The sequence below is a fragment of the Bombyx mandarina genome, chromosome 16 (assembly GCF_030267445.1).
Source record: "Bombyx mandarina strain Sakado chromosome 16, ASM3026744v2".
NCBI lineage: Eukaryota > Metazoa > Arthropoda > Insecta > Lepidoptera > Bombycidae > Bombyx > Bombyx mandarina.
The window spans coordinates 2,628,578-2,653,477 of record NC_143222.1 but is presented as its reverse complement, the minus strand read 5'-3'; the positions used below and the strand labels follow the sequence as shown (position 1 = coordinate 2,653,477).

Here is a 24,900-nt window from a genome sequence, read left to right as displayed (position 1 = left end):
ATATGCAAAACACACACACACAGTTCTGCACGAACACTAATAGACGGTGATTAATTTAAACTGACGCAAGAAAAAAATGGAGGCGTCTTTTGCAGTCGCAAACTAGTTCTCACGGCGGTAACAGGCGCATAAGTCTCGACTAATTAGAAATATTGAGGAAAATTATACGGTTTCATACAAAGCGCTATGTGGATTTTGAATAAATAACAATTAAAATGATGGTAAGTCTTGAATCATTTTAGATTGATATTTAATGAAACGTAATGCCCAAAAGGACATTCAAAACACAAATGCATTTATTATTTTATTCAAACCGGTCGCGAATAAAGATTTCATTTGATTCATTAAGCTACATGTTCAGTAGATTCGTAAACACAGGAGAAACATGAAATTACACGTTTTTATTATTATTTAGAGGGGTGAACGAGCTTAGAGGGCTCGTGGAAGGGTTCGGCGAGTAAAGTGACCAATAGGCACAGCCCACTGAGTTTCTCGCCGGATCTTCTCAGCGGGTCGCGTTTCCGATCCGGTGGTAGATTCTGCGAAGTGCTGCTCTTGCTAGGGCCAGTATTAGCAATGCCTCCTGGTATGAGCCCCGAGAGCTCATCTACAACTTAAGGTTAAGCTGATATAGCCTCTCAAGGTTATCAGCTTAGGAAGAAACGAAAAAAAAGATCTCAGGGTCTACCTGATGTTACATAGTGACCGGAGCATCAACATCAATAACGTAATTGCCACCAACCACCACGAGACATGAGTTCTAACCATAAAGGCTGCCCCACCCTACAAACCAAAGCGAATTACTGCTTCACGACGGAGCACCTACCCGTTTTGTAAGGCCGCGCGAGTAGGTGCAACTATCCTGCCTATTTACGCAAAGTATTCATGCCCAATCGTGTTTGCCGGTTCGAAGTATCAAGCCTTTTAACATTATTTTGTTAAATTTAATTTTCGATCTCAAATTTCAAGGTAAAATACAAGTGGTGGTGACTTTCGTGCTGAGATATTTGGACTCGGGTGACATTTTCCGAACAACGCTATAAAGTATCGCAAGGAAACAGATCTTGCAAACAGATTGACTGAGAATAGACTCATAAACTAAATAAGCTTCATATTCTGCCGTGAAGCAGTAATGCGTGTCGGTTTAAAACGTGGGGCAGCCGTTGTATTGTAAAAACCGAGACCTTAAAACTCATTTTTTTTTTATAGCTTAGATGGGTGGACGAGCTCACAGCCCACCTGGTGTTAGGTTACTGGAGCCCATAGACACCTACAACGTAAATGCCACCCACCTTGAGATATAAGTTCTGAGGTCTCAGTATAGTTACATCGGCTACTCCACCCTTCAAACCGAAACGCATTACTGCTTCACGGCAGAAATAGGCGGGGTGGTGGGTCAAGAGGTCCTACCACCAGTGATTACGCAAATTATAATTTTGCGGGTTTGATTTTTATTCCGGCTAATCTCTGGAACGGCTGCACCGATTTTGACGGGACTTTCACTGATAGGTAGCTGATGATATAAGGAGTAACTTAGGCTACTTTTTAGATTAGCTTCGCCCCGCGGCGTCACCCGCAGTTATTGTCGTACCGCGCGCAACATGGCGGGACTTGCCTATCATTAATAAAATTTAATGTTTCCGAAGCGAAGCGAAGGCGGGTCGCTAGTAATAAATAAGCCTTGTATCTATCTACGAATCTCGAAAATTGAATAAATTATCTAATCTTAGGTCATTCATTTCAGAACACGTTCGGTAAAGTTGTGGTAATATTGGCACTGTCAGCTCAGACGAGGACGCAGACCGCGTTACAATCACCGTGCCCTGAGGTCTTCCAATACGACACGACTATCCAACATCCAAACCGATGGTACGGCGCAGTGAACCTAACCAGTAAATTCGCTCTCCAATCCCTTTGGCTAAATATAGAGCTGGATAAAGATTCAAAAACACTTAAGGTTACCTTTTTTTTAAGTTTTTATTTATTAATTATTAAATATATTTTTTATTTTTGTACTAACTGACCCGGCAGACTTCGTAGTGCCTAAACCTAAACCTTTGTATAACATAAACTTAAAATAAACAAAAGGAATCCGTCCGACGGGGGGGACACATCAAAGGAAAAACAAAATTGTTATTTTTATGTAATTCCGAGCATTTTAATATTTATCTACCTTTTAAACCTTCTCTGGACTTCCGCAAATAATTCAAGACCAAACTTAGCCAAATCGGTCCAGCCGTTCTTGAGTTTTAGCGAGACTAACGAACAGCAATTCATTTTTATACATATAGATAGATAGTTTTCAAATAATAATAGTAACCCTTTGGAAATATATCCTCCGCGGGAATAGTGATGAGTTATATAAATTTTATCGAATCCCTTTTATGAATAATATTTAGTAATAAACAGTTGTCGTCTTGTCTAATTATAACCGTCGTTTTAATAGTGAATAGGTTCAGGTCGCAAATTTAATCATTAAAAACTTTTAAATAGTAAAAACCGTAGTACTTTACTCACGCTAATTTGATATTTAAATAAATTTCCTTATTTCTTAAAAAAAAAAAAAAAACATCAGACTATAGTTTACGTTTAGTGCTTGCTTGATCAGCGACCGATGTCCGAAGGTTGCGCTTTCGATTTTATAATTAATATATATTATTTTATATTAACACGGCCCGTTTGTAGAATTTTACTAAACAGGTCCTATGACTCTATGCTATATATTATATATTTATGCTTGATACGATTGCGATTTAATCATAGAATGAATTCTTTGATTTGATATTCTAACAGCGGTTTATAATATAGGAATTATGTTAAAAAATCATAACTAATAAAGATAATAAAAACCGAAAAACATATGGTGACTCGGTGGTGCTTTAATTAGCGCCCCCGAGTGTTGTGCCGAAGGTCGTGGGTTCGATTCCCGCATCGGACAAACATACGTGTGATGAATAAATTTATTTGTTCTTTGTCTGTATATTTATTATATATATATATATATATATGTATTTAAACGTATATAAGTATGTTTGTCTCTGGTAGCCATGACACAGCTAATCCTAATTTGGGGTCGAATAACCGTGCGTGATTTGTTGTCAGTTATTTATTTATTTACATAAAATAACTTTATCTCTACATATCCATACGAAGAATAATCTATATATATATATATATAAATGAATTGCTGTTCGTTAGTCTCGCTAAAACTCGAGAACGGCTGGACCGATTTGGCTAATTTTGTTTTTGTATTATTTGTGGAAGTCCAGAGAAGGTTCAAAAGGTAAATAAATATGAAAATACTCGGAATTAAATAAAAATAACAATTTTGTTTTTCCTTTGATGTGTCCCCCGTCGGACGGATTCCTTTTGTTTGTTTTAAGTTTATTTTATATAAAAGTTTAAGAGTCTTTTATTTATCGATTGAGGCACTACGAAGTCTGCCGGGTCAGCTAGTAATAAAAAAAAATAAAAAAACATAATAACTACTTTCCAGAATTGTCTCGGCAACGTAACACAATACAACTCAGTCGAGTACAACATTGAGAAGACTGACTTCGTGATAAAACCTGGTGAAGTCGTAAAAGTTCAGTTTTATGTTGATTACGAAGACGCGAACCGCGTACCCACGGTCGCGTCTATGAGATTTAATGGGCGAATTATATGCGGTAAACCAATATTTAGTTTCGATAAGGCTTATTGTCAAAGATATTCGAAGTACGGAACCGACATGCGAGGATGCCCTTATAAACCGGGCTCTGTGGAATCTAGTGAGGAATCTATGGGAAATTCAACGGTCGACGTGAAAGAACCAACTGGCAACACTAGCGCAGTTTCAAATAGAATGTGAGCGGATTTATGTGTATTATAATTATAATAAATAATAAAATAGTTGTAGTTGTAGTCGTCGTGGCCTAAAGGATAAGAGACCTCCGGTGCATTCACGTTGAGCGATGCACCGGTGTTCGAATCTCAGGCGGGTACCAATTTTTCTAATGAAATACGTACTCGACAAATGTACACGATTGGCTTCCACATTGAAGGAATAAACATCGTGTATAAAAATCAAACCCACAAAAATTATAATTTGCGTAATTACTGGTGGTAGGACCACTTGTGAGTCCGCGCAGGTATGTATCACCACCCTGCCTATTTCTGCCGTGAAGCAGTAATGCGCTTCGGTGTGAAGGGTGGGGCTTATATCTCAACTTATATGTCAAGGTGGATGGAGCATTTACGTTGTAGATGTCTATGGGCTCCATTTAACACCAGGTGGACTGTGAGCTCGTCCACCACTCTAAGCAATAAAAAAAAGTTTCAATATTTCATATATTCATATATAATAATTTCATATTTAATAATTATATTTATTCCGGACGGCCACCGCTCAGGTTTCGGCCACCACGTGTGATTTTTAGACTTCTTACTCGTTGAAACGTGGTGGCTCGAGTATTGCCGCAGTGGCTGTCGCGGAACGGGTGCTGGGATTGGTTCGAGGAAAATAACGAAGGCTTCAAGTATGGCGTTCACACGGTCCTCGTGGCTTGACCGGCGCAGGGCGTAGGAGCGAGTCTTTTCTTGTTCGGTTGGCGCTCTCCTCTTCTTCCGGAGAGGTCTTGACTCGTCGGCTCGCTGTCTCGAACTGAATTTGCAGTTTTTTTTTTTTTTTTTTTTCCTACCTAAGCTGAGAGCCTTGAGAGGCTATGTCAGCGTAACCCTAACTTTTGTAGGTGAGCTCACGGGGCTCAAACCTGATGACGTTGCTAACACGAACCCTAGCAAGAGTCGTGCTTCGCAGAATCTACCACCGGATCGGAAACGCGACCCACTGAGAAGATCCGGCGAGAAACTCAGTGGGCTGTGTCTGGGAGTTAATTTACTCGTCGAGCCCTTCGTCGCAAGCGACGGGTTCGACGAGAACGGTGACCGGTGCTTGAAGTACCTAAAAGCACCGTTAGTGGATCGGGAGGATCCGAGATAACGTGTTTTGGGCGACGTCGACTGCTTTCCATTCTGTCCGCAGGATCGGGAATGTAGTTACCGGCGGCCACGATGAGAGGGTTCTCGTGTCGTGCCGCTTTATCGAAGTGGGAATTTGCAGCGAGGTAGGCCCCTTATTTATGGTCGCCCACGCGCACTCGGCCAGCGCTATTATGAGTCCGAGCACGGTGGGCGTCTATTGTTCTCTCGGCCGCCTCGCTCGCCTATTGTTTGCCTAGTCACTCTATTAGTCGCCCGTATTGTGACTCGCTCCTGCGTTCCCACGCCAAATTAAAGACCACGAGGACCAATCTTTATTTTCAAACAAATATTTACAAATTTACTTATATCTATTTTTCTATTTTTAACTATCTCTATTCACATTTATTATTTCACAACATATCCGTTTATTTGGATGTCTATTTATTTTCGCTGTTCTTGGCGAACATATCTCTATTTAACTATTTACGGACATTTCCTTATTATAACTATTTATTCTTTAACTTATTTTAACATACTATTCATTTATCTGTTACGGACATTTATAACTATTTATTCTCTATTTTAACTATTTTTTAACACTATCTATGTCCGTCGCGAACAATATCTATTAAGCTGCATTTATTTATGTCCGTCGCGAACATCCTCCCGCCGTGCAGCGTCGTTCACGTCGCTGCATCCTCCTTGGTGAGCGGCGGACATCGTGGGCAGCACGACGATCTTCTTTGCCGGGCGTCGCAGGATACCGCCGGCGGTGCGCACGTCGACCACTCGAGTGATGCCGTCGGCCCCCGGGTAAACCTCCTGGATGATCCCACGTGGCCAGGTGTTCCGTGGGAGCGTTCCGTCTGCTATTATTACGACGTCGCCTATCTTCAAGGCGGGCCCGCGGCTGTGGGGCTCCCGCCGGTTCTGTAGGTCGGGCAGGTACTCCCGGAGCCACCGACTCCAGAACATATCTGCCAGACGTTGAGCTGCGCGCCAGTGTGCGCGCCCTATGAGGTCGGCGTCGTCAAACTTGCCCGGCACGGGGACTCGCGCCGGGCCTCCTAGCAGGAAGTGGTTTGGCGTTAGAGGGTCGGGATCGTCGGCGCTCACCGATACGTGAGTGAGAGGTCGGCTGTTCACGGTGAATTCTGCTTCCGCTAGCAGAGTGTGAAATATTTCGGGCGTCGGGTGCCTCGGCTGCTCCGTGGCCGAGAGCGCGGCCTTTACCGCCCGCACCATTCTTTCCCAGGCGCCGCCCACGAAAGGCGCGCCCGGTGGGATGAAGCGCCATTGGATAAGTCTTAAGCTCGCTTCATGCTCAGTCGCCTTGTCCATAGCTTGGCGCAGCTCCTTGTCGGCACCCCGTAAATTGGTGCCGTTGTCGCTCCATATTTCCGTCGGAGCTCCCCGGCGCGCGATCATGCGCCGGAGTGCCATCACCGCTGAGTCCGTGCTGAGGCTCGCTGCCGGTTCTAAATGTACCGCACGCGTAGTGAGGCATGTGAAGATGGCCACGTAGTGCTTCTGTGTGCTTCTGCCGGTGGTGACTTGATAGGGTCCGAAGTAATCGAGGCCCACGTATGTGAATGGTCGCCGATGGTGTGCCAGTCTGCTCGGTGGGTGGTCGCCTGTGGCTGGACGCGGTGGAGTGTCCTTGCGGATACGACATGGAAGACAATTGTGGATCACGCTCCGTGTCACTGGGCGTAGGCGTAAGACCCAGTACGACTGTCGGCACTCGGCGATCGTAGCTTCGGTTCCGGCGTGGTGCATCTTTCTATGGATGAAGTCTATCATCAGTCTCGTTTCGCGTCGGGATCCGTCTAGCACGAGAGGCGAGGTGATGACGTCAGCTCCCTCTATGTTGCCGATGCGTCCGTTTATTTTCAGTATCCCGTCCGCGTAAGTTACGGACAAGTTTCGCAGTCGGCTTGCTGGGGATATTTGTTTCCCTCGCTGGAGCGTCAAAATTTCTTCCTCGAAGGCCGCCCGCTGGCTCTGTCGCCAAATGAGCGTCTCGGCGCGTCGAAGCGTGTCGGCGTCTAAAGTCTTCCATTGAATGACTGCTTGCTCTGGCGTCCGCGGTGTGTTCAGCGGGGTCTTCGAAGTCGTCTTCTTTCTATTCTTCTCCCACGTCGGGTCCGAACGCGGGTTCCGTCTGGTCCTCTTGTAATGAGTGCGCTCGCGACTTCTGCGGCATAGGTCGACGAATTGCAGTATTCGCCCCGTTGCACGCAGGTACTTCTCCCACTTGGAGAAGCGTCTTGGGTCCGGGATCGCTTCGCCGAGGCTCTCTCTGCTCACGGCGAGCGTTGCGCACTTCTCTTCACCCGTCTCTTCTGCCCTTCTTGCAGTCCGTTGTACGGGCCAATCATCCGGATGCCGTCTTAGGTATTCCGGGCCTATGAACCAGCGGTGGTTTCTTTCAAAGCCGACGGGTAGTTCTCTGGTGGCGTCGTCGGCGACATTTTCCTTCGTGGGGACCCAGCGCCATTCCTCCACAGTGCTGTTCTCTTCTATCGCTGCAATGCGGTGAGCGACGAACGGTCGATACGATCTCGACCCCGTTCGTAGCCAGGTCAATACGGTGGCGCTGTCTGTCCAGAACACTCTCGCGTCTGGTTTTCTGTCGTGTTCCTCTGTGACAGCCGCGGCCATGCGGCTGCCCATCACGGCAGCTTGTAGCGCGCGGTATCGAGGTGAGTTTCAAGGGCGCGACTCGGGCTTTGGCGAGTACGAGGGAGGTCCTGATCTCCCCGTCGGGCATTTCGGCGCGCCAGTATAACGCGGCGGCGTAGGCGGACTCACTGGCGTCTACGTATGTGTGGAGCTGGAGGTTGGCGGCGTCTGAGTAGCCGGGATAGCAGCGCGGCACTGAGACGTCGCGCAGGCGTCTTAAGTGGTCGATCCACTCTCTCCACATCGCGCAGAGGTCTTCATCGAGGGGGGAGTCCCACGCCGTCCCTCGGCGCCACGTCTCTTGCAGGATCTTCTTCGCTCCGACAGTGACTGGTGATGCGATGCCTTGGGGATCGTAGACGGACATCATTATTCGCAGAGCCTGTCTCTTCGTAGGCGCGCTGCTCTCCAAGACTTCTTTTGGGATTCGCGCCATGTCCAGATTGAAGGCGAGGACGTCTTCAGCAGGTCTCCACACCAGGCCAAGTACTCGTTCTATTTCCGTTCCATCGGACAGCGTCACACTTGTAGGTGGGGCTTCGTCGGTCATGTGGCACCGTACCTCCTCGTTGTTCGAGGTCCATTTGCGTAACTCGAAATGGCCTTGCCGGTGTACTGCCCTCACCTCATTTGCGATCCTGATCGCGTCTTCGCTTGTCCGGTAACTTCCCAGGTAATCGTCCATATAGTGGTTGCGTACGATTGCGTCGGCGGCGTCCGGGTACTGCAGTCGGTACTTCTCCGCGTTGGCGTTCTTCACGTAGATGGCGGTCGCGGGTGAGCTTGTCGCGCCAAAGATTATAGATTTCATCCGGTACTCTGTAGGCTCCTGTGAAGGGTCCTCCCTCCACAAGTACCGGAGCGCGTCGCGGTCCTCGCTTCGGACGCCTATTTGCATGAACATCTCTGTGATGTCCGCTGAGACGGCGACGGCGTGCTGCCTGAAGCGCATCATCACTCCAGGCAGAGACTGCAGCAGGTCCGGGCCGGTGAGCAGGAAGTCGTTGAGGCTCTTCCCCCTGGTCTTCGCAGCGGCATCGTGCACGATGCGAATCTTGTCCGGCTTCATCGGATGTGTTACGCCGAAGTGCGGCAGGTACCAGGTTCGGTCCTTCGTCCCCGTTGACGGAGCTACTTCGGCGTATCCTTTCGCTACCAGTGCGTCCATTTGTTGCTTGTAGCGCTCTTTCAAATTTGGATCCTTCTCCAGTTTCTTCTCTACGGACGTCAGGCGATTTAGCGCGGCTTCGAAATTGTTGGGCATCTTCAGGCCCTCCTCACGCCACAGCAGTGCGGTCTCGTAGCGGCCGTCGGGTCGCTGTTGAGTGGTCTCTCGCAGGATCTTCAGCGCGCGCTCGTCTGGGTCATTCTTCGGTGTTTTGGCGGCGACGGTGAGTCCCTCGATCGCGAAGTAGTGCCTGAGGGCTTCGTCCATGTTCGCGTCGGCCGTCGTCGCGTGTGCCACGAAGTTGACGCTCTGTCTCTTGCCTCCTGGGTGTGCTCCGTGCACGACCCACCCGAGCGGAGTACGAGACGCCACTGGCTGATCGCGTCGTCCCGTCCGCATCTCCTCCGTCACCAGCAGGTGCCAGTTGTCTTGGCCGATCAGGATCTTCGGCGAGGCGTAGCTCGTTTTGAAGTGATGCCGGAGGTCGGTGAGGTGATGGCACGACGCGAGGACTTCGATGTTCAGTCGCTGTGGTGTTAATTTTAAGCCGTTGACTGTCCGTAGGTTCAGGTCTTGCGGTTCCCCCGTGCGTCCGCATAGCTTCAGCGGGACGCGTCGTGAGCGTGTTGCGTCTATCTTGTTGTCTCCGATGGCAGTGATGAAGAGGGGTTCGATCGGTCCTTTGGCGCCCACTCGTCTCGCGAAGTCTTCGTCGATCAGCGAGATCGTTGACCCGTCGTCCAGCAGGGCCCATGTATCTGCTTCTCCCGCCGGTCCGATAACAGTAATTGGCGCCATCTTCAGGTAGGCTGTCGCACTTCTTGCGGCCCACGTCGAGGTGACCGCCTCTTCTTTTTCCTTCGGCTTCTGCCATGCTGGTTTCTTATGCAACAGCTCGTGGTGCGTGCGTTCACAGCTGTCGACGCCGCACTTCTTCTTTTTACATACGTGTCCCCGGGACCGGAACCGTAGGCACCCGTATCCCAGCGCTCGCTGACGGCTGCTCTCTTGAATTCGGGACAATCTTGTGGGATGTGCCCCGGCTTCTGACATGCTGCGCATTTCCTCTCTTCCTTGGCTTGCGTGGTGTGCGTCCTCTGAGGCGTGTTCACCATCTTCCGCCGACCGCTGGTGTTCTCCACTCTCGTCTCTGGTTCCGGCTGTGCGTATGGGCTGCACAGGTCCGCCTCGCGCTGTAAGAAGCGCGACAGCTTGACGAGGTCCGGTTCTCCCGCCGGTTGAGTCGCTGAGAATTCGAACCAGCGGTGGCGTAGAGTGGACGGCAGCTTCTCTGATGTGATGTTGGTGAGCTCCGGGTTGTACATATAATGTACGCGATCGAGGGCCCTCAGAGCGGCGACGACGTTGTTCACCTTATTCGCGAATACGCAGATGTCCCTCGGTGTGTCCGTGCAGCGTGGCAGCGCGCGCAGTCGTTCCAGCTCCGTTGCGGCGATTGCTTCTGGACGTCCGAAGCGCGATTCTAGAGTCCGCATGATCTCAGCGGGCTCGGTGTAATGCAGCAACAAGTTTTCGACCGCTTCTCTTGCTCTTCCTCTTAACGTACGCCGAAGTCTCGCAGTGTTCTCTGCGGCGCTGAAGCTGTCCGCTGATTCGGCGTAGGCGACTTTGAAGGAGAGCCATTCTTGGTGCGATCCACTGTACACTGGAAGCTCCCCGTAGTACCGATGCGATGGTCCGGGCCTGGCTTGGCGGGCGGCCGTCGCGATGGCAGCTGCTAGTTCGGCGATGTCGCTCTTCGGTGCGACAGGTACGGCAATCGGTGCCGCGGCAGGGGCCGGTAGCTTCAGCTGTTCTATTGGTGCGGGAAGTTCCAGTTGCGGTTGCTCGATGGTGGCTGGTGATCCGTGTGTTGGCTGCATTACTGTTTCTTCGACTCCGTGTAGCGCGATCGATCGTTGTTGACTGAGCCATGTATCGATGCGCTGTGATTGCTCGTTCTCGTCCTCCGTGAGTGTTGTGCGCGCATCTTCCTCCTCTTCAACGAGCGCTTCGGCTTCTAATGTTGAGATGCGGGCGGCGGCGAGCTCTGCTTGGAGTCGGGCTTGTTCTTCCTTGGCGCGGAGATGCTCTTCTTTGAGGCGCGCCATAAGCAACAGCCGTTGTGACTGTTGACTCGACTTTCTCGAAGATCCTCGTACTGGTGGCGCCATCCCGTCGCGGAGTGTGGAGCCTTCTTCTGTCGTCGAGATTTTGGCAGCGGCGTCCGTGATGTGGGACCCGTGTACAATCGGATTGGCCGTGAGCGCTGACTCTTTTCTGTTCTGGCTCGCGGATACGACGCTCTCCGTTGCTGCGTCGCCTGAAGTTGTTGCCGGTGTCGCGGTGCTGGGAGGTCTGACCACTCGACGACAGACCCCGCTGTTCGGTCCCGTTGGCGACGCCGGCGAGTATTGCGTAGGCAATATATGGCGGGAGGGGGGCATCGCTTGTGAGCCCCGCGGCACTCCCGGACACTTTTCCACTTGGGAGGAGGGTGCCGCCATCGGTGGCGGTCCCTGCGTCACTCCCGAACGCGGCGCGGTTGACTGGGAGGAGGTTGCCGCCAACGGTGGCGGTCCCTGCGTCACTCCCGAACGCGGCAAGGCCGTCACAGCTCGTTGCTGTGCGTCTTGCGATGTTGAGCCCGAGACAGCTTCGTTGCCGGGCCGGTCAAGGCGCGACGACCTCATCTTCTCGGACCGTGTGAGCACCATTTCTTCTATCTTCAAATTTCGATTTTCTTCGGTCTTCCTCAAATGAATCCGGCTCTCGAAGGACCAATATTCCGGACGGCCACCGCTCAGGTTTCGGCCACCACGTGTGATTTTTAGACTTCTTACTCGTTGAAACGTGGTGGCTCGAGTATTGCCGCAGTGGCTGTCGCGGAACGGGTGCTGGGATTGGTTCGAGGAAAATAACGAAGGCTTCAAGTATGGCGTTCACACGGTCCTCGTGGCTTGACCGGCGCAGGGCGTAGGAGCGAGTCTTTTCTTGTTCGGTTGGCGCTCTCCTCTTCTTCCGGAGAGGTCTTGACTCGTCGGCTCGCTGTCTCGAACTGAATTTGCAGTCAGTCGGGGTCGTCGTACCCCCTTGCGGGGGCACGGAGCGGGCCTCGGGGAAACCCCTCTGCCCGGGCATATAACTCCCCGCCTATCGAGGCAGGGGTGGTGCGCTGCAGGACTGAGTGAAGCAGGCTTGGAGTTGTGATGTTGGGTGGGATCGCTTTTTCTTCTTTCTTCCTTCTCTAACTTCTTCGTCGTCAGCAGGGGGCGGCCGCTTCTCTCCACCATGGTTTTTTTAACCTAAACTAAATCTAACTTAATCTAACTTACATCTAAGTTACAGCAGCGCGCCGTTCCTGCACTCCGTGGAGTGCCGGGGCAGCGCGCGCCGTCACACCTAAACCTAAACCTAATCTAACTTAACCTAACATAACCTAATCTAACCTAGCATGGGGGAGAGAGCAAGCCGCACTCCTCGCTAGAGTCCTCCCCCCCCCTCTCCCCATTGTTACAATTTTGATGGGAGGGAGGACTGTAGCGGGTATGAACACCCCATCCCAAAAGGGGGTGGGGGGTAGGGTCAAAGCCCCTAATGGAAATGAGGCTGCACCTACAGGGTGCAGCCGCGGTCCCCATACGGGAGACCCGCCAAACGGGCAAGAGGCGTGGGACTAGAGGCTGATGAAACTCAGCTCCGAGAGGGGCGCTCATAGGTCCTCCCCGGCCTCACAGCCGGCGAGGAGCTTTAACTCCGAATGATCGTCGGGGGTACCAATAGCTCCCGCGGCAACGCCGTACCATCCGGTGGTCTGGCGTGCAGCGGGGCTATGTTGTGGAGATGCTCATGGGGCCCATTTTCGGCTCGCTCGTACATATTACGGGCGAGCCTAGTCACAAACTCCACGAGCGACTCCACACCTAGGTCCCGGGCAATAACGTCATTTCTGACGTACTGCCCGGCCTTGACGATAATGCGAAGGGAAAGACTCTGCTGGGCCTGCAACCTAGATCGCTGGGACGGCGACAACAGGTGATACCAGGCCTCAGCAGCGTATGTGAGGCGGGAGCGGACGTATGTCTTGTAAATGGCGAGTCTGGTCCTGGTCGGAAGCCCGGACGCAAGCACCGGCCGCAACAAGAACCTGGCCGCGCGAGTCTGACCGATGACTCGGTTGACGTGCGCGACCATGCTCAAGGAGCGGTCGATGTCGCATCCGAGATACCGGACCGTGGTCCTGAACTCGACATTCACACCTCGGAGGCTGAGTTTCTTTGGGACGACTCTGATACGGACCGGACCGTAGAGTAAGGCCGCAGTCTTTCCCACATTGACCGCGACTCTCCAACGGTCCAGCCACTGGGGCAGTAAATCCAAAAGCCTCTGCATCCTCATAATGGCTGCAGAGGGGAACGGAGAGGACGAGAAGTAGGCCGAGTCGTCAGCGAACAAGGCCAACTTCACGTCCTCCTCCCACGCCCGAAGGTGACCCTCCAGTGTGGGGATGTCATTAGTGTAGAGGGCGTATAGGATAGGTGATAGGACACTACCCTGGGGAACCCCGGCCGTAATGGGACGCACGGAAGACCGTGCGCCCTCGACCGCGACAAAGAAGGTTCTGCCCTCCAGATACGACCCGAGCAGTCGCACGTGAGCGTGCGGTAGGCCCGCGTCCCGCAGCTTGTGGACCAGCCCCTCGTGCCACACACGGTCGAAGGCCTTCTCGATATCGAGAAGGACCGCGACCGTGTATTGGCCTGAGTTTCGCCGGTCCGCCAAGTGATGCAGGACACGGGTCAGTTGCAGAGTCGTCGAGTGGCCGCTTCTAAAGCCGAATTGCTCCGGCCTGAGGAGAATATACGGCGATATTCTCCTCAGGAGCAGCCGCTCGAACAACTTGCCCACGTGCGAAAGCAAGGTAATCGGTCGGTAACTGGAGGGCTTTCTCCTGTCCTTGCCGGGTTTGGGCAAGACGATGATCTTGCCCAGTTTCCAAGTTCCAGGGAAGTGTCCTACCCGGAGAATGGAATTAAACAATCGTGTCATTGCTGACACAATTGAAGGAGGGAGATTTTTTAGGGCGAGGGGGGGAATACCGTCCTCGCCGGGGGCTTTGCGCCTCTTCATCAGCTTGATGAGGAGGCGCACCTCCCTGGGAGTGACTAGATCGTCACCTCCCAGCTCGACTCCCGGCGATTCCGGTTTGAGGAGTTGGATTACGCCCTCTGACACCTCCCGATGGAATGCAACCATCGAGGGTGCAGAGACATTCGGAGTGAACTGCCGCTCCAGCGAGTTGGCCAGGACTTCAGCACGAGCCAACGGTGTAAAACACCGTCTTCCCCCTCGTCCTCCAAGGGGCAAGTGGGGGAAGGCTTGTTTGTGAGCCGGCGACAGATGCGGTGAAGGGGGGCCATCGTACGGTCGTCGGACGCGTCCGACAGTCTCCCCTCCCAGGTGTCACCCCGGTAAGTCCGCATCTTAGTCGCCAGCTCATCCTCAAGTCGGTTTAGCTCGCGCTTAATCCTGGGACACCTAGATGTCGCCCAGAGCCTCCTCAGTGCCCTCTTCCGACGAATTAACGTCTTGAGGTGCACCGGGAGTTCCGCTCTGGGCCCCCCGCTGGGTACCAGAGTCGTCGCTTGGTCCAGGGCTCCCCTGATGGTGTCGACGAGACGGGAAGCCGCCGTGTCGACCTCGTCAGGGGTAGACGGGTCTTGAAACAAGGATTGGTCGGCCAGCAGTCCCGTAAAGGACTGCCAGTCGACCCTAGGCCTGAGAGGGGATGTCGCGACCCGAGTGAGCCCCAAACCCACCGTGACCAAGATCGGTAGGTGAGGGGTACTCAGGTCGTACAGTGCCTCTATCGCTAGAGGGCACCGTAGCCCCTTGTGAACACACACGTCCAAGACGTCCGGTTGGTACCGGGCCAACGTTGGAACGTGGGTGGGTTCGTTGGGGCCGACCACGCAGTAGTCCCCCCTTTCGGCATCCTCGTACAATCGCCTTCCGGGCGCCGTGATGATTCGGGAGCCCCAAGCGACATGTTTCGCATTGAGGTCCCCGACCACCAAGGCCGGATGGCGATCATGGTTCAAGGCCCGTCTAATATCGTCCTCGACAAAATCAGGACCCGGGGGTCGATACGCGGCATAAATCCGCAATTCGGCCCCCGGTACGTGGACCCTCACCCCGACCGTTCTGGTAGAGGCGAAGGTCAGTAGCTCAAGCTCCTCGTGCACCACGTCCCTCCTGACGAGCGCCGCAGTGCCCCTGAACGGGCGCCCGTTGGAGGTCAGTTCGTCCCGTCGGTACACGAAGTAGTTGGGCATCCTAAAATCTTGTCGAGGTTTAAGCTTGGTCTCACCCAGGAGGATAACCTGCGGGTCATACTCCTGGGCGAGTCGGATCAGCTCCGACCTCCGGGACCCTATCCCGTCGGGGTTCCAATAGATGATGCGCAGCTCCTGGCTAGCCATTGAGCTGCGCAATCATCCGGTAGAACCCCGCGAGCAAGGCCCCGAAGGGACTGGCTCCCGAGGCGATCTCTCGGATTACTCCGGAGATCACCTCGGACAGTTTCTCCCACAGGGAGAGGAGCCAGGCAGCGAAGCCGGCAGGCTGCGTGTCCTGTCGACCACTGCGCCGCTCTCTCTGCGGGCGGGGTGGTAGTGGGGGCTGTGGGTCGCCCAGAGTGATATTTACGTTCTGGGACGGGTCGATGTCTGTTGTCTCCAAGGGGCATGGAGGTTCAGACGTTATCGGAGGCTCATTCGTTGGCGCAACTTGGCCTTCCCTAAGGGCAGCTGCTTCTTCCATTTCCTTTTTTTTCCTTTCTTTGGCCTTAATTTTTTTCTTTTTATTTTTTTTTTGGGTTTTGGTTAGGGCAGGTTGCAAATTAAAAACTGCCTTATTGCTAACACGAGGGGCAGGTCGCGGCTTTGTAGCCTGTCGCTGTGGGTTCGCCTCTGCCATTAGGGTGGCCGCTGTTGGGCTGGCCTCCACAGTGGCAGGTTGTCTGTTAACCGGAGGGAGAGTAGGGGCTTGGGATGTCTTTCCCTTGCCCTTGCCCTTCCGAGATGGGAGTGGAGCGATACGTGGAGCGGGGGTAGGGGCTTGAACGGCACGCGTCGCTGGCGGTACGGGGGGAGGAATAGTGACCCCCATCATCCGTGCCCTCCTGCGGTAGACCACACACCGCTTGAATTTGCAGCGAGGTAGGCCCCTTATTTATGGTCGCCCACGCGCACTCGGCCAGCGCTATTATGAGTCCGAGCACGGTGGGCGTCTATTGTTCTCTCGGCCGCCTCGCTCGCCTATTGTTTGCCTAGTCGCTCTATTAGTCGCCCGTATTGTGACTCGCTCCTGCGTTCCCACGCCAAATTAAAGACCACGAGGACCAATCTTTATTTTCAAACAAATATTTACAAATTTACTTATATCTATTTTTCTATTTTTAACTATCTCTATTCACATTTATTATTTCACAACATATCCGTTTATTTGGATGTCTATTTATTTTCGCTGTTCTTGGCGAACATATCTCTATTTAACTATTTACGGACATTTCCTTATTATAACTATTTATTCTTTAACTTATTTTAACATACTATTCATTTATCTGTTACGGACATTTATAACTATTTATTCTCTATTTTAACTATTTTTTAACACTATCTATGTCCGTCGCGAACAATATCTATTAAGCTGCATTTATTTATGTCCGTCGCGAACAATATTACTAGGAAACCATAATTAATCTACTACTCATGCGATTTATTCTCCATCTAATTAGGGTAGAAGCCTCATCCAAAGGATTCCATTTTTCTCTATCTTTAGCAGTGGTCATCCAGTCTCTTCCTGCTTTGAATACAATCTTGTCCTGCCACTTGTCTGGTCCTTTCTATTTAGTCTACTATTCCATTATTGGTGAATCTCTTTATTTTTCCCATTAATGAAATAACACTTTTTTAAACATAATATTATTATCCGCAACACGGTTCGTCAGATTATAGAAACAGACTTATCAGCAACATGCTTCGTCAAAAAGTACAATACTTACTTTCAGGTACAAGCGTCGTAATAAAGTAAGTATTGTACCTTCCATTTAGTGGTGTTAATTGCCCATCGATTGTCACCGTATCTCCCAACATGGCCAGCCCATCACCATTTGATACTTTGAAAGGAGTGTAGAGCGTCCCTTACCTTTGTAGATGTAAATATTACTTTTTTTACTCGGAGTAGACGAAGACAGAATGCGATGGTAAGGACGAAAGTCCTTATGGAGGTGGTCACGACCCTCGGATATAAAGATCACGACTGAAGGAGAATTACTTGAACAAAAATTTACTAGCATGCGTTATATATTATTATAGGTACATATGAGGATGAGAAAGTGAAGTGGTAAGATTTGAAATTTGAAGGAGCAATACTTCGGTATCCTAAAGGTTCACTGGGTTTATTTTTGTTAATCAAATAATTTGAAGAGATAAAAATAATAGAACGGATTGTCTGAAGAGCTAAAATTTGACTGTCATTTTAATAGCTTAACTTCGATTTTTTAAATAAATTATCTTCTAGAATTATAACGAAAATCTTGGGTTATTACGCTATATAAGATGAAGCTTATCGATCGTCTAATTTGGATTACAAAAGTCTCTTTGGCCAGAAACGTTGTGGAAGTATATAATCATTTACACCCAGTGGTGGATTTACACTAGGGGCAGTTGGGGCAAGTGCCCAGGGCGGCAAATTTTTTAGGACGGCAAAATTTGGAAAGTAAAAAATTTTGTTTTAGTCTTTTCAAGATCGCTCAATATAATTTATTAATCAATTAACTCAATTATTAATTCTAATAATTAATAATTTTCTTTTAAGTTATTAATTCAAGAAATTCAATTCATCCATTATTTGTGAATTATAAATTTGGCACTTTTGGTAAAAATTAATAATCAAAATGATTTAATCAATTTACTTCCTTGGAGATTTAAAATAATAATCGATTTTTCTATTTTCTATAATAATTAAAGAAATTTAATTAGTTTTTTCTCCGTGGCATTATGCGTTTTCTATGGCTAAATACCGTGAGCATTCGTGACGCACATCCCATGATGTATTTAATTCTGCCCAATTTCAGACCTGTACTAAATAATTTAGAAAGAATTGCTTGAAATCATTTTCAGTTGCCTAATCATAACAGCTTTAGATTGTCGACTGATTTAATAAAACGCCCAAAACCATCTTTAGGTTCCCAGTGACTGGCGAATAGCAAAAGAAAACAATTGTGTGAAATAAACGAAGTTATACTCTTTCCGCAGACCAGACAGCATCGTGGAGGATCTTTTGACTGGTGGTCGACTCTCCTTCGTTTTGCCCACATCGATAAATAACTACAGCAACAACAGCATTTACGTAAGTTCAACGCTTTTTGTTTTACCAAAGTGTACTAATTAGGTCAACTGCCAATGCCGTTCCCAAGCCAAGAGGAGGGTTGAGTTGGAGTTCGACCTTTCCACCGTAAAACAGTCAACGCCGAATGTCTGGCCGCGGTTAATTAGCCGGAACCAAATAAGGCTTCAGCGGCCTCGAAGAACTGAATCTCTTCTTAAAGCACTGCCGTGGAAGAACGCGGGTCCCCACCATCTGTATTTCCCAAGAAAGACTCATGAGGCCACGACTTTCAGCATTGAAGGTTAGGAGGACTAATGAGGTCGAACTTGCGACCAAAACGTTGGCTGAACTCGCAACCAACAGGTTAGCCGTACCTATAGCATACAGGTGGTAGGACCTCTTGTGAGTCCGCGCGGGTAGGTACCACCACCCTGCCTATTTCTGTCGTGAAGCAGTAATGCATGTTTGAAAGCTGTTGTAACTATACTTGAGACCTTAGAACTTATATCTCAAGATGGATGATGGCATTTACGTTGTAGATGTCTATGGGCTCCAGTAACCACTTAACACCAATTGGGCTGTGAGCTCGTCCACCTCCAAACAATAGAAAAATAAAACTTAGTAGACTAAAAATATTGCTAATCTTTTACCGATTACTGATGACCGATCGATTAATAAACCGATGATTTGATCGTTCCAGACTCGTTGCGGCAAAGCGCATCCTCAAAAACCTTTAGTCATCGGAGCCAAGACCGAGCAGGGTCAGTGGCCTTGGCAAGTGGCGGTGATGAGAACAATAGAAAAACTAGGAAGGGTACGTAACTACGCAATGAAACTTCGTTTAAAATCCTAAACAAAACATATTTTCTTTAAAATTCGATCAAACGAAAAAGCGACACTAAAAGGACAAATTATGGTAATCCTCTTTCTTCATAGCTCAACGTCAGTATGAATTTCCGTCCACCTAGTTGGATGGCTATCGAGAACTAAGCTCGTCATGTCAATTGACAAAACCATAAACAGACCCTTTTATGAGCTGAAAACAATAATATTTATTAAATATGCAGCATAAGAAAAACACAACTATATACATAAGTACAATTTTCTACACTGTTTGTCAACCAATTTTCTTTTTTTAATATTCATTGCGAGTTTGACGAGGTTTGATGTTAAGGTTTTAAACTTTTGGAAGCCGCCGAATTTGTTTTCTTAAAAATTTCTGCGGCGAAATGTATTGATTGCCATTTAAAAAAAAATCGGTTGTCTGTAAAGTCGGTTTACTGACGATAGTTGAACGTGACCACGTCATAAGAAAATACTGATGGAATGGTTTCATTTTTCAAAGGAAATTTTTAATTTTATTTGATAGATATTTTGTATGGATATAGAGAAGGAGGTAAATGGAAATCACTATTGAACTGATCAAGTTCCATTTATATGTACGCATAAATACAACTCATCGCTCACTCAAGTAGGAGAGAGACAGATGTCGAACGCCGCCGAACGCGGAGGCCGATTGTGCCTCTTTGTCGCTCGTTGCGTGCTCTCGCTTGCACTTCAAACCTTACATGGAACGCCTCAGAGCGAGTTAACGCCGCATGAGTCATGTTTTTTCGTGCCTGCAGCCGGCTCCATCGAATTATAAGACGTTGTCACGTCAAAAATTAAAATGCACACTGAACTAATCTATACTAATATATAAATCTACAGTGGTTTTTACGGATGTTCCGTTATAACTACTGACCTATGCATACGATTGACTTGAAACTTGGTATCCATATAGAAAACACATGTACTTAATGGATAGGCTAATATTTATATGAGTGTTGGACTCCCTAATAATAATGACAATAAATAATAATGTTAATTTTAAATGCCTAGCGAAGCGGGCGAGTACGGCTATTATTGAATATTATTATGTATATTCAAACTGTAAGTTTGATGGAGCTTTTCTTTTTGTGCACAGAACTTGAACGTAAAGTACCAGTGTAGCGGCACATTGATCTCAACGAGGCACGTCATCACGGGAGCTCACTGTGTTACTGTAGCCGGAAAAATAGTTGACATAGACGATTTTATACTTCGCGCTGGATGGAACTTGCTGGATCTACAAGAAAAGCCTGAAGTGCAGACATTCTCCGTAAGTTTAATCAGTTCGGATTGTGGGTCCAACGTGACCCATAATCAAACCGATTGACCAGTTAGATGAATAAAAGAGAATTTGTTAATTGCCTTAGAATTCAGGTCGCCATTGCTGCAGAATCTTAGGAGCAGAGCCTAGTCACTGCTTTGAATCTGTTTTTATTTTTATTAATTGCTTTAGAATGCGGCCAATGATGGTCATCAGCGCTGCAGAGTCTCAGGGCGTAGCCACTGCTCACGGCTGATAACTCTCCATATATTTTGTCCGCAGAAAGATGTGTCATAACGTTCAGGAACGTTTCGGGTGACAGATATATACTCTACTACGATGGCGGCGGTGCGATTTTAAAGTAGATGACGCTAACAAATCTCTCAGAACTTCTCAAAGTCCTTCTCATATTGCATATAGCGGTATTGAACACAGTGAAAAGAATTACGTCCATAGACCTCGAAGTAGTAGTAGAGATCACTGGCAGTCCGAATGGCTTTCTGTGTTTACGGATGAAACATGATGAACAATGACAAAGATTCGTTGCTTTCGTGAACTCGAACAACTTTTGCCAAAGACGTACGGTCATCAGGCCCTGTTTAAGATTATCTGTATTACGATAGCCCACAATATAAACTTTTTGAGTTTTTTCTGCATTCTTCTTCATCTTCTTCCTAGCATTTTGCCGGTCTAGTGCCAAGGTCCGCTTTGATAGATCTTCGGCATCCTTCTGGGTGAAGTTATTCTCTTCTATATTCGCCTCTACCACGCCAAAGCAGCAGTATTTCTTGGGACTACCGCGTTTTGTCTTATCTACATTGCAGTACGCAATTTCCTTCAACATTTCGTCGATGATTATCGAGTACGCTGTCAAAAATGATAACTAAGGATTGAAAGTTACAATTCATATCGCAGATAAGTGCCAAACAAATAACAGTTCACCCGGATTTCGAGTACCAGACGTTCAAAAACGACTTGAGTATCCTCGCGGCCGAGGATCGACTGATATACTCGACGTGGGTGCAACCCGCCTGCATCTGGTCGGGAGACGAGTCAGCAAGTAAAGTTGGGACGGTAATAATTTGATTAGCTTAATATTTTTCCACCGAACCGCTTTTTTATTTTTAATAATGAAATTGTGGGTAGACTTACTTTTGGGTAGAGGTACTTTTGTACTGGCGGTAGGACCTCTTGTGAGTCCACGTGGGTAGGTACCACTACCCTGCCTATTTCTGCCGTGAAGCAGTAATGCGCTTCGATTTGAAGGGTGGGGCAGCTGTTCTAACTATACTTGAGACCTGAGGAGTTATATCTCAAGGTGGGTGGCGCATTTACGTTGTAGATGTCTATGGGCTCCAGTAATCACTCAACACCAGGTGGGCTGTGAGCTCATCCACCCATCTGAGCAATAAAAAGAAAAGACAAGGAACGTGTGATGATGAATGGTCACAGTCGCTTTTAGACGTCAGCAAAGCCCAGCCAATGCACTGCCTACCGCATTCAGTTAAATAAAATTTTAAATTAAATATATTGAATGCTTGAGTTTTAATAACTAAATCCTGAAAATATTAAAACGGCCGTTCGAGTTTAACTATCACTATCCTTGAAACCTTTCGAAAAGTAAAATGAAGATTATCATCAATTCTGATTGGCTCATACGACTCACCACGCGTTAAAATTCGGAACTTGGCACAAAACCCAAGTTGGCCATCATCCTACCCGCTGCTGTGGGTAACTTATAATATTTCTTCTTAGATCGCTGGCTGGGGCTACGATGTGACAGGAAAGCATCATAAAGAATTAACGACGATCGAAATGATCGAGGTGGACCAGAACTTCTGCCTTCGGTCTCACGATCCGTCATACAGCGCGTACTTTTCGGACAAGATTTACTGCGCTAAGCATGTCAACGGTAAGCATGTAACTACAATCGATGTCGATTTTGTTAATTTCAAGCAGATTACAAACCGTCGCCTTTGTTACACTAATTATGTCGGTTTATGCTTCCCATTTAAATTTGGAACTAGTCTTGGCCTAAAGGACAAGACTCCCACGGTGCATTCGTATCTTGCAATGCATCCATCGGTGTTCGAATGCCGCAGGCGGGTAACGTACGGGGTAATGTTTCTAATGAAATACGTACTTAACAAATGTACACGATTGACTTGGTACACGGTGAAGGAATAACACCGTGTAATAAAAATTAAAATCGCAAAATTATAATTAGCGTAATTACTGGTGGTAGGACCTCTTGTCAGTCTGCACGGGTAGATACCACCACCCTGTCTATTTCTGCCGTGAAACAATAATACGTTCCGGTTTGAAGGGTGGGGCAGTTGTTGTACTATTAAAACTAAGACCTTAGAACTCATATCTCAAGGTAAGTGGCGGCATTTTCGTCTATGGGCTCCAGTAACCACTTAAATAAACAAACAACTTTCAATACAACTATATAATCTTTAGGAATATTATAATATATTATTTCATATTATGTTATTGATTATGATTTGCCAGACAGATTTACTTTTAATCAGACTTATTATTACAAATACACCTTAGTGTGAAAACACGGTAGGAATCAATTATAGTATAACGTAGTATTGATATTTAAAGATGTGACCACCGCTAATAACGGCGCGTTGCAAATCTAAATTCTTACCCCTGATGTTGTCATCCGACTATCATCCGAAGTATCGAGGTATATTAGCTTCCCTCGAGTTTCTAAAGTCTCAGTATTTTATGGTTACCACTACAGATTCTGGACATAAGTTAGTAGTGGAAAAATACCAAAAAAAACACGGCCATATTTAAAAGGTCTCATCTCTGATCAAAGCCCACTGAGTTTCTCGCCGGATCTTCTGTGGGTCGCGTTTCCGGTGGTAGACTTTGCGAAGCACGGCTCTTGCTAGGGTTCGTGTTAGCAACGTCATTAGGTTTAAGCCCCGTGAGCTCACCTACTAGTTAAGGTTAAGCCTCTGAAGGCTCTCAGATTAGGTAGGAAAAAAAAAACTGAACAACATTCTACCCGATAATCAGATCGTGAATTCATTGTCCATTGCAAAATACACGTTAATCTTTACTACAGTACAGTACTTTTTCGTCTAATGAGTTAGTTTCGAGCTGTGAATCTTTTTCAACGAGTCATGACGAGTCCCGACCTCACAGGAAACTCACGAAGCAGAGGACGTGTGTGTTCCAGGCACTAGTAACTGTCACAACGACAGCGGGAGCGGCATGATGGTCCGAGTGAAGAACAAATGGTACCTGCGCGGCGTGCTCTCGTTCTACTACTCGCCGGAGCTGCAGCACGCCTGTCAGAGTCACGCCCTATTCACGGACGTCACCAAGCACCTGCCCTGGATCAAACAGCACGTCTACGACTACGTGTAACATGCAAACGTATAAATAAAGCAGAGCTTCGAAACGTCTTTATTACTTTTCATTATTCTGTATTTAACTAGTAATTACAATCATTAATCAAGACATTACACGTGCAGCCCGAGTTTCCACGCTACAGATTTTTATACGTATGCAAAAAGTGTACACTTTAAGCCAAAAACTTACCTTACCTTAAATAGACAGTTAAATCAGCCCAAAACAAATGAAAATGATGACGAAATAAAACGCATTACATTTGAAATAAAAAAAATTGAACACGTGTCTTTTTTCAGATTTTAGGATCCAGTTTTAGATCACAGTTAGCTCCAAACACGGTCGCCGCACGACTAAATTAGTGTAAACAATGCTTAGTGAAAGTCATAAATTTCACCTACTGACAAGTATAGCAATGTGTATCGGTAGCTTGCGTGCGTACTTACGAATATGTAAGCTAACAAAAACGTCTTGGGTCATTTTGACCCAACCCCCATGACGCCGGGTCCAAGATACATAATATATGTATTGAATGTAATGTGTGCGTATGTTGTAATGGAACATTTTCGATGAAATATTTAGGAAATCCTCAAATTGTGTGTCCGCGCGGGTAGGTACCACCGCCCTGCCTATTTCTGCCGTGAAGCAGTAATGCGTTTCGGTCTGAAGGCTAGGGCAGCCGTTATAACTATACTGAGATTTTAGAACTTACACCTCAAGGTGGGTGGCGCATTTACGTTGTAGATGTCTATGGGCTCCAGTAACCAATTAACACCAGTTGGGCTTATAACCTCGTCCACCCATCTAAGCAAAAAAAAAAACTTTTAAAACAACACAGACTAACCCGGGCACTGCGATTCCGTACTTAGCCAACGATGCGATCGGGTATATTATGGATACTGTAACAACTTTTGCGTGTGCATTCTTCACTAGCTCAATGCACCCAGACTTTGGTAGCCGCACACCCGATTCTCGATTGTTCATTATAATGGCTATCCTACCCTCAAAATCGGCACAAGCGACTGCATCGCGGCACGAATAGGCAAAACAGTGATAACTACCCGTGCACGCTCACGAAACTGCCGTACCATCAGTAACGTTTGTATGAGATTAGTCCCAAATGGGAGACTACCTTCTTAATATAAAAAAAAATGCTTACCATATAAAAGATCAACTGGAATAGATCGCT

General features: G+C 47.9%; 1 protein-coding gene and 1 pseudogene across 2 annotated transcripts; one reads left to right on the top strand and one right to left on the bottom strand.

The window, feature by feature from the left end:
- Positions 1–62: 62 nt before the first annotated feature.
- Positions 63–23,767, top strand: LOC149501225 (serine protease 45). The gene is made up of 9 exons (XM_089733588.1): positions 63–221; positions 1,745–1,957; positions 3,497–3,846; positions 18,136–18,229; positions 18,909–19,022; positions 20,175–20,348; positions 21,255–21,413; positions 22,095–22,251; positions 23,539–23,767. The coding sequence occupies exons 1-9, from the start codon at positions 216–218 to the stop codon at positions 23,727–23,729; spliced, it is 1,458 nt and encodes a 485-aa protein (XP_089589714.1). The 5' UTR covers positions 63–215; the 3' UTR covers positions 23,730–23,767.
- On the bottom strand, positions 8,925–11,939 carry LOC149501226 (uncharacterized; annotated as a pseudogene). The gene has a single exon (XR_016324332.1). The product of XR_016324332.1 is annotated as an uncharacterized LOC149501226 (transcript).
- Positions 23,768–24,900: the final 1,133 nt, after the last annotated feature.

Bases quoted from the DNA above. Each gene is read 5' to 3' on its own strand.
- LOC149501225 (XM_089733588.1), top strand. The intron at 20,349-21,254 runs GTAAGTTTAATC...TTCATATCGCAG, and splicing joins CTGAAGTGCAGACATTCTCC to ATAAGTGCCAAACAAATAAC. The intron at 21,414-22,094 runs GTAATAATTTGA...ATTTCTTCTTAG, and splicing joins CAGCAAGTAAAGTTGGGACG to ATCGCTGGCTGGGGCTACGA.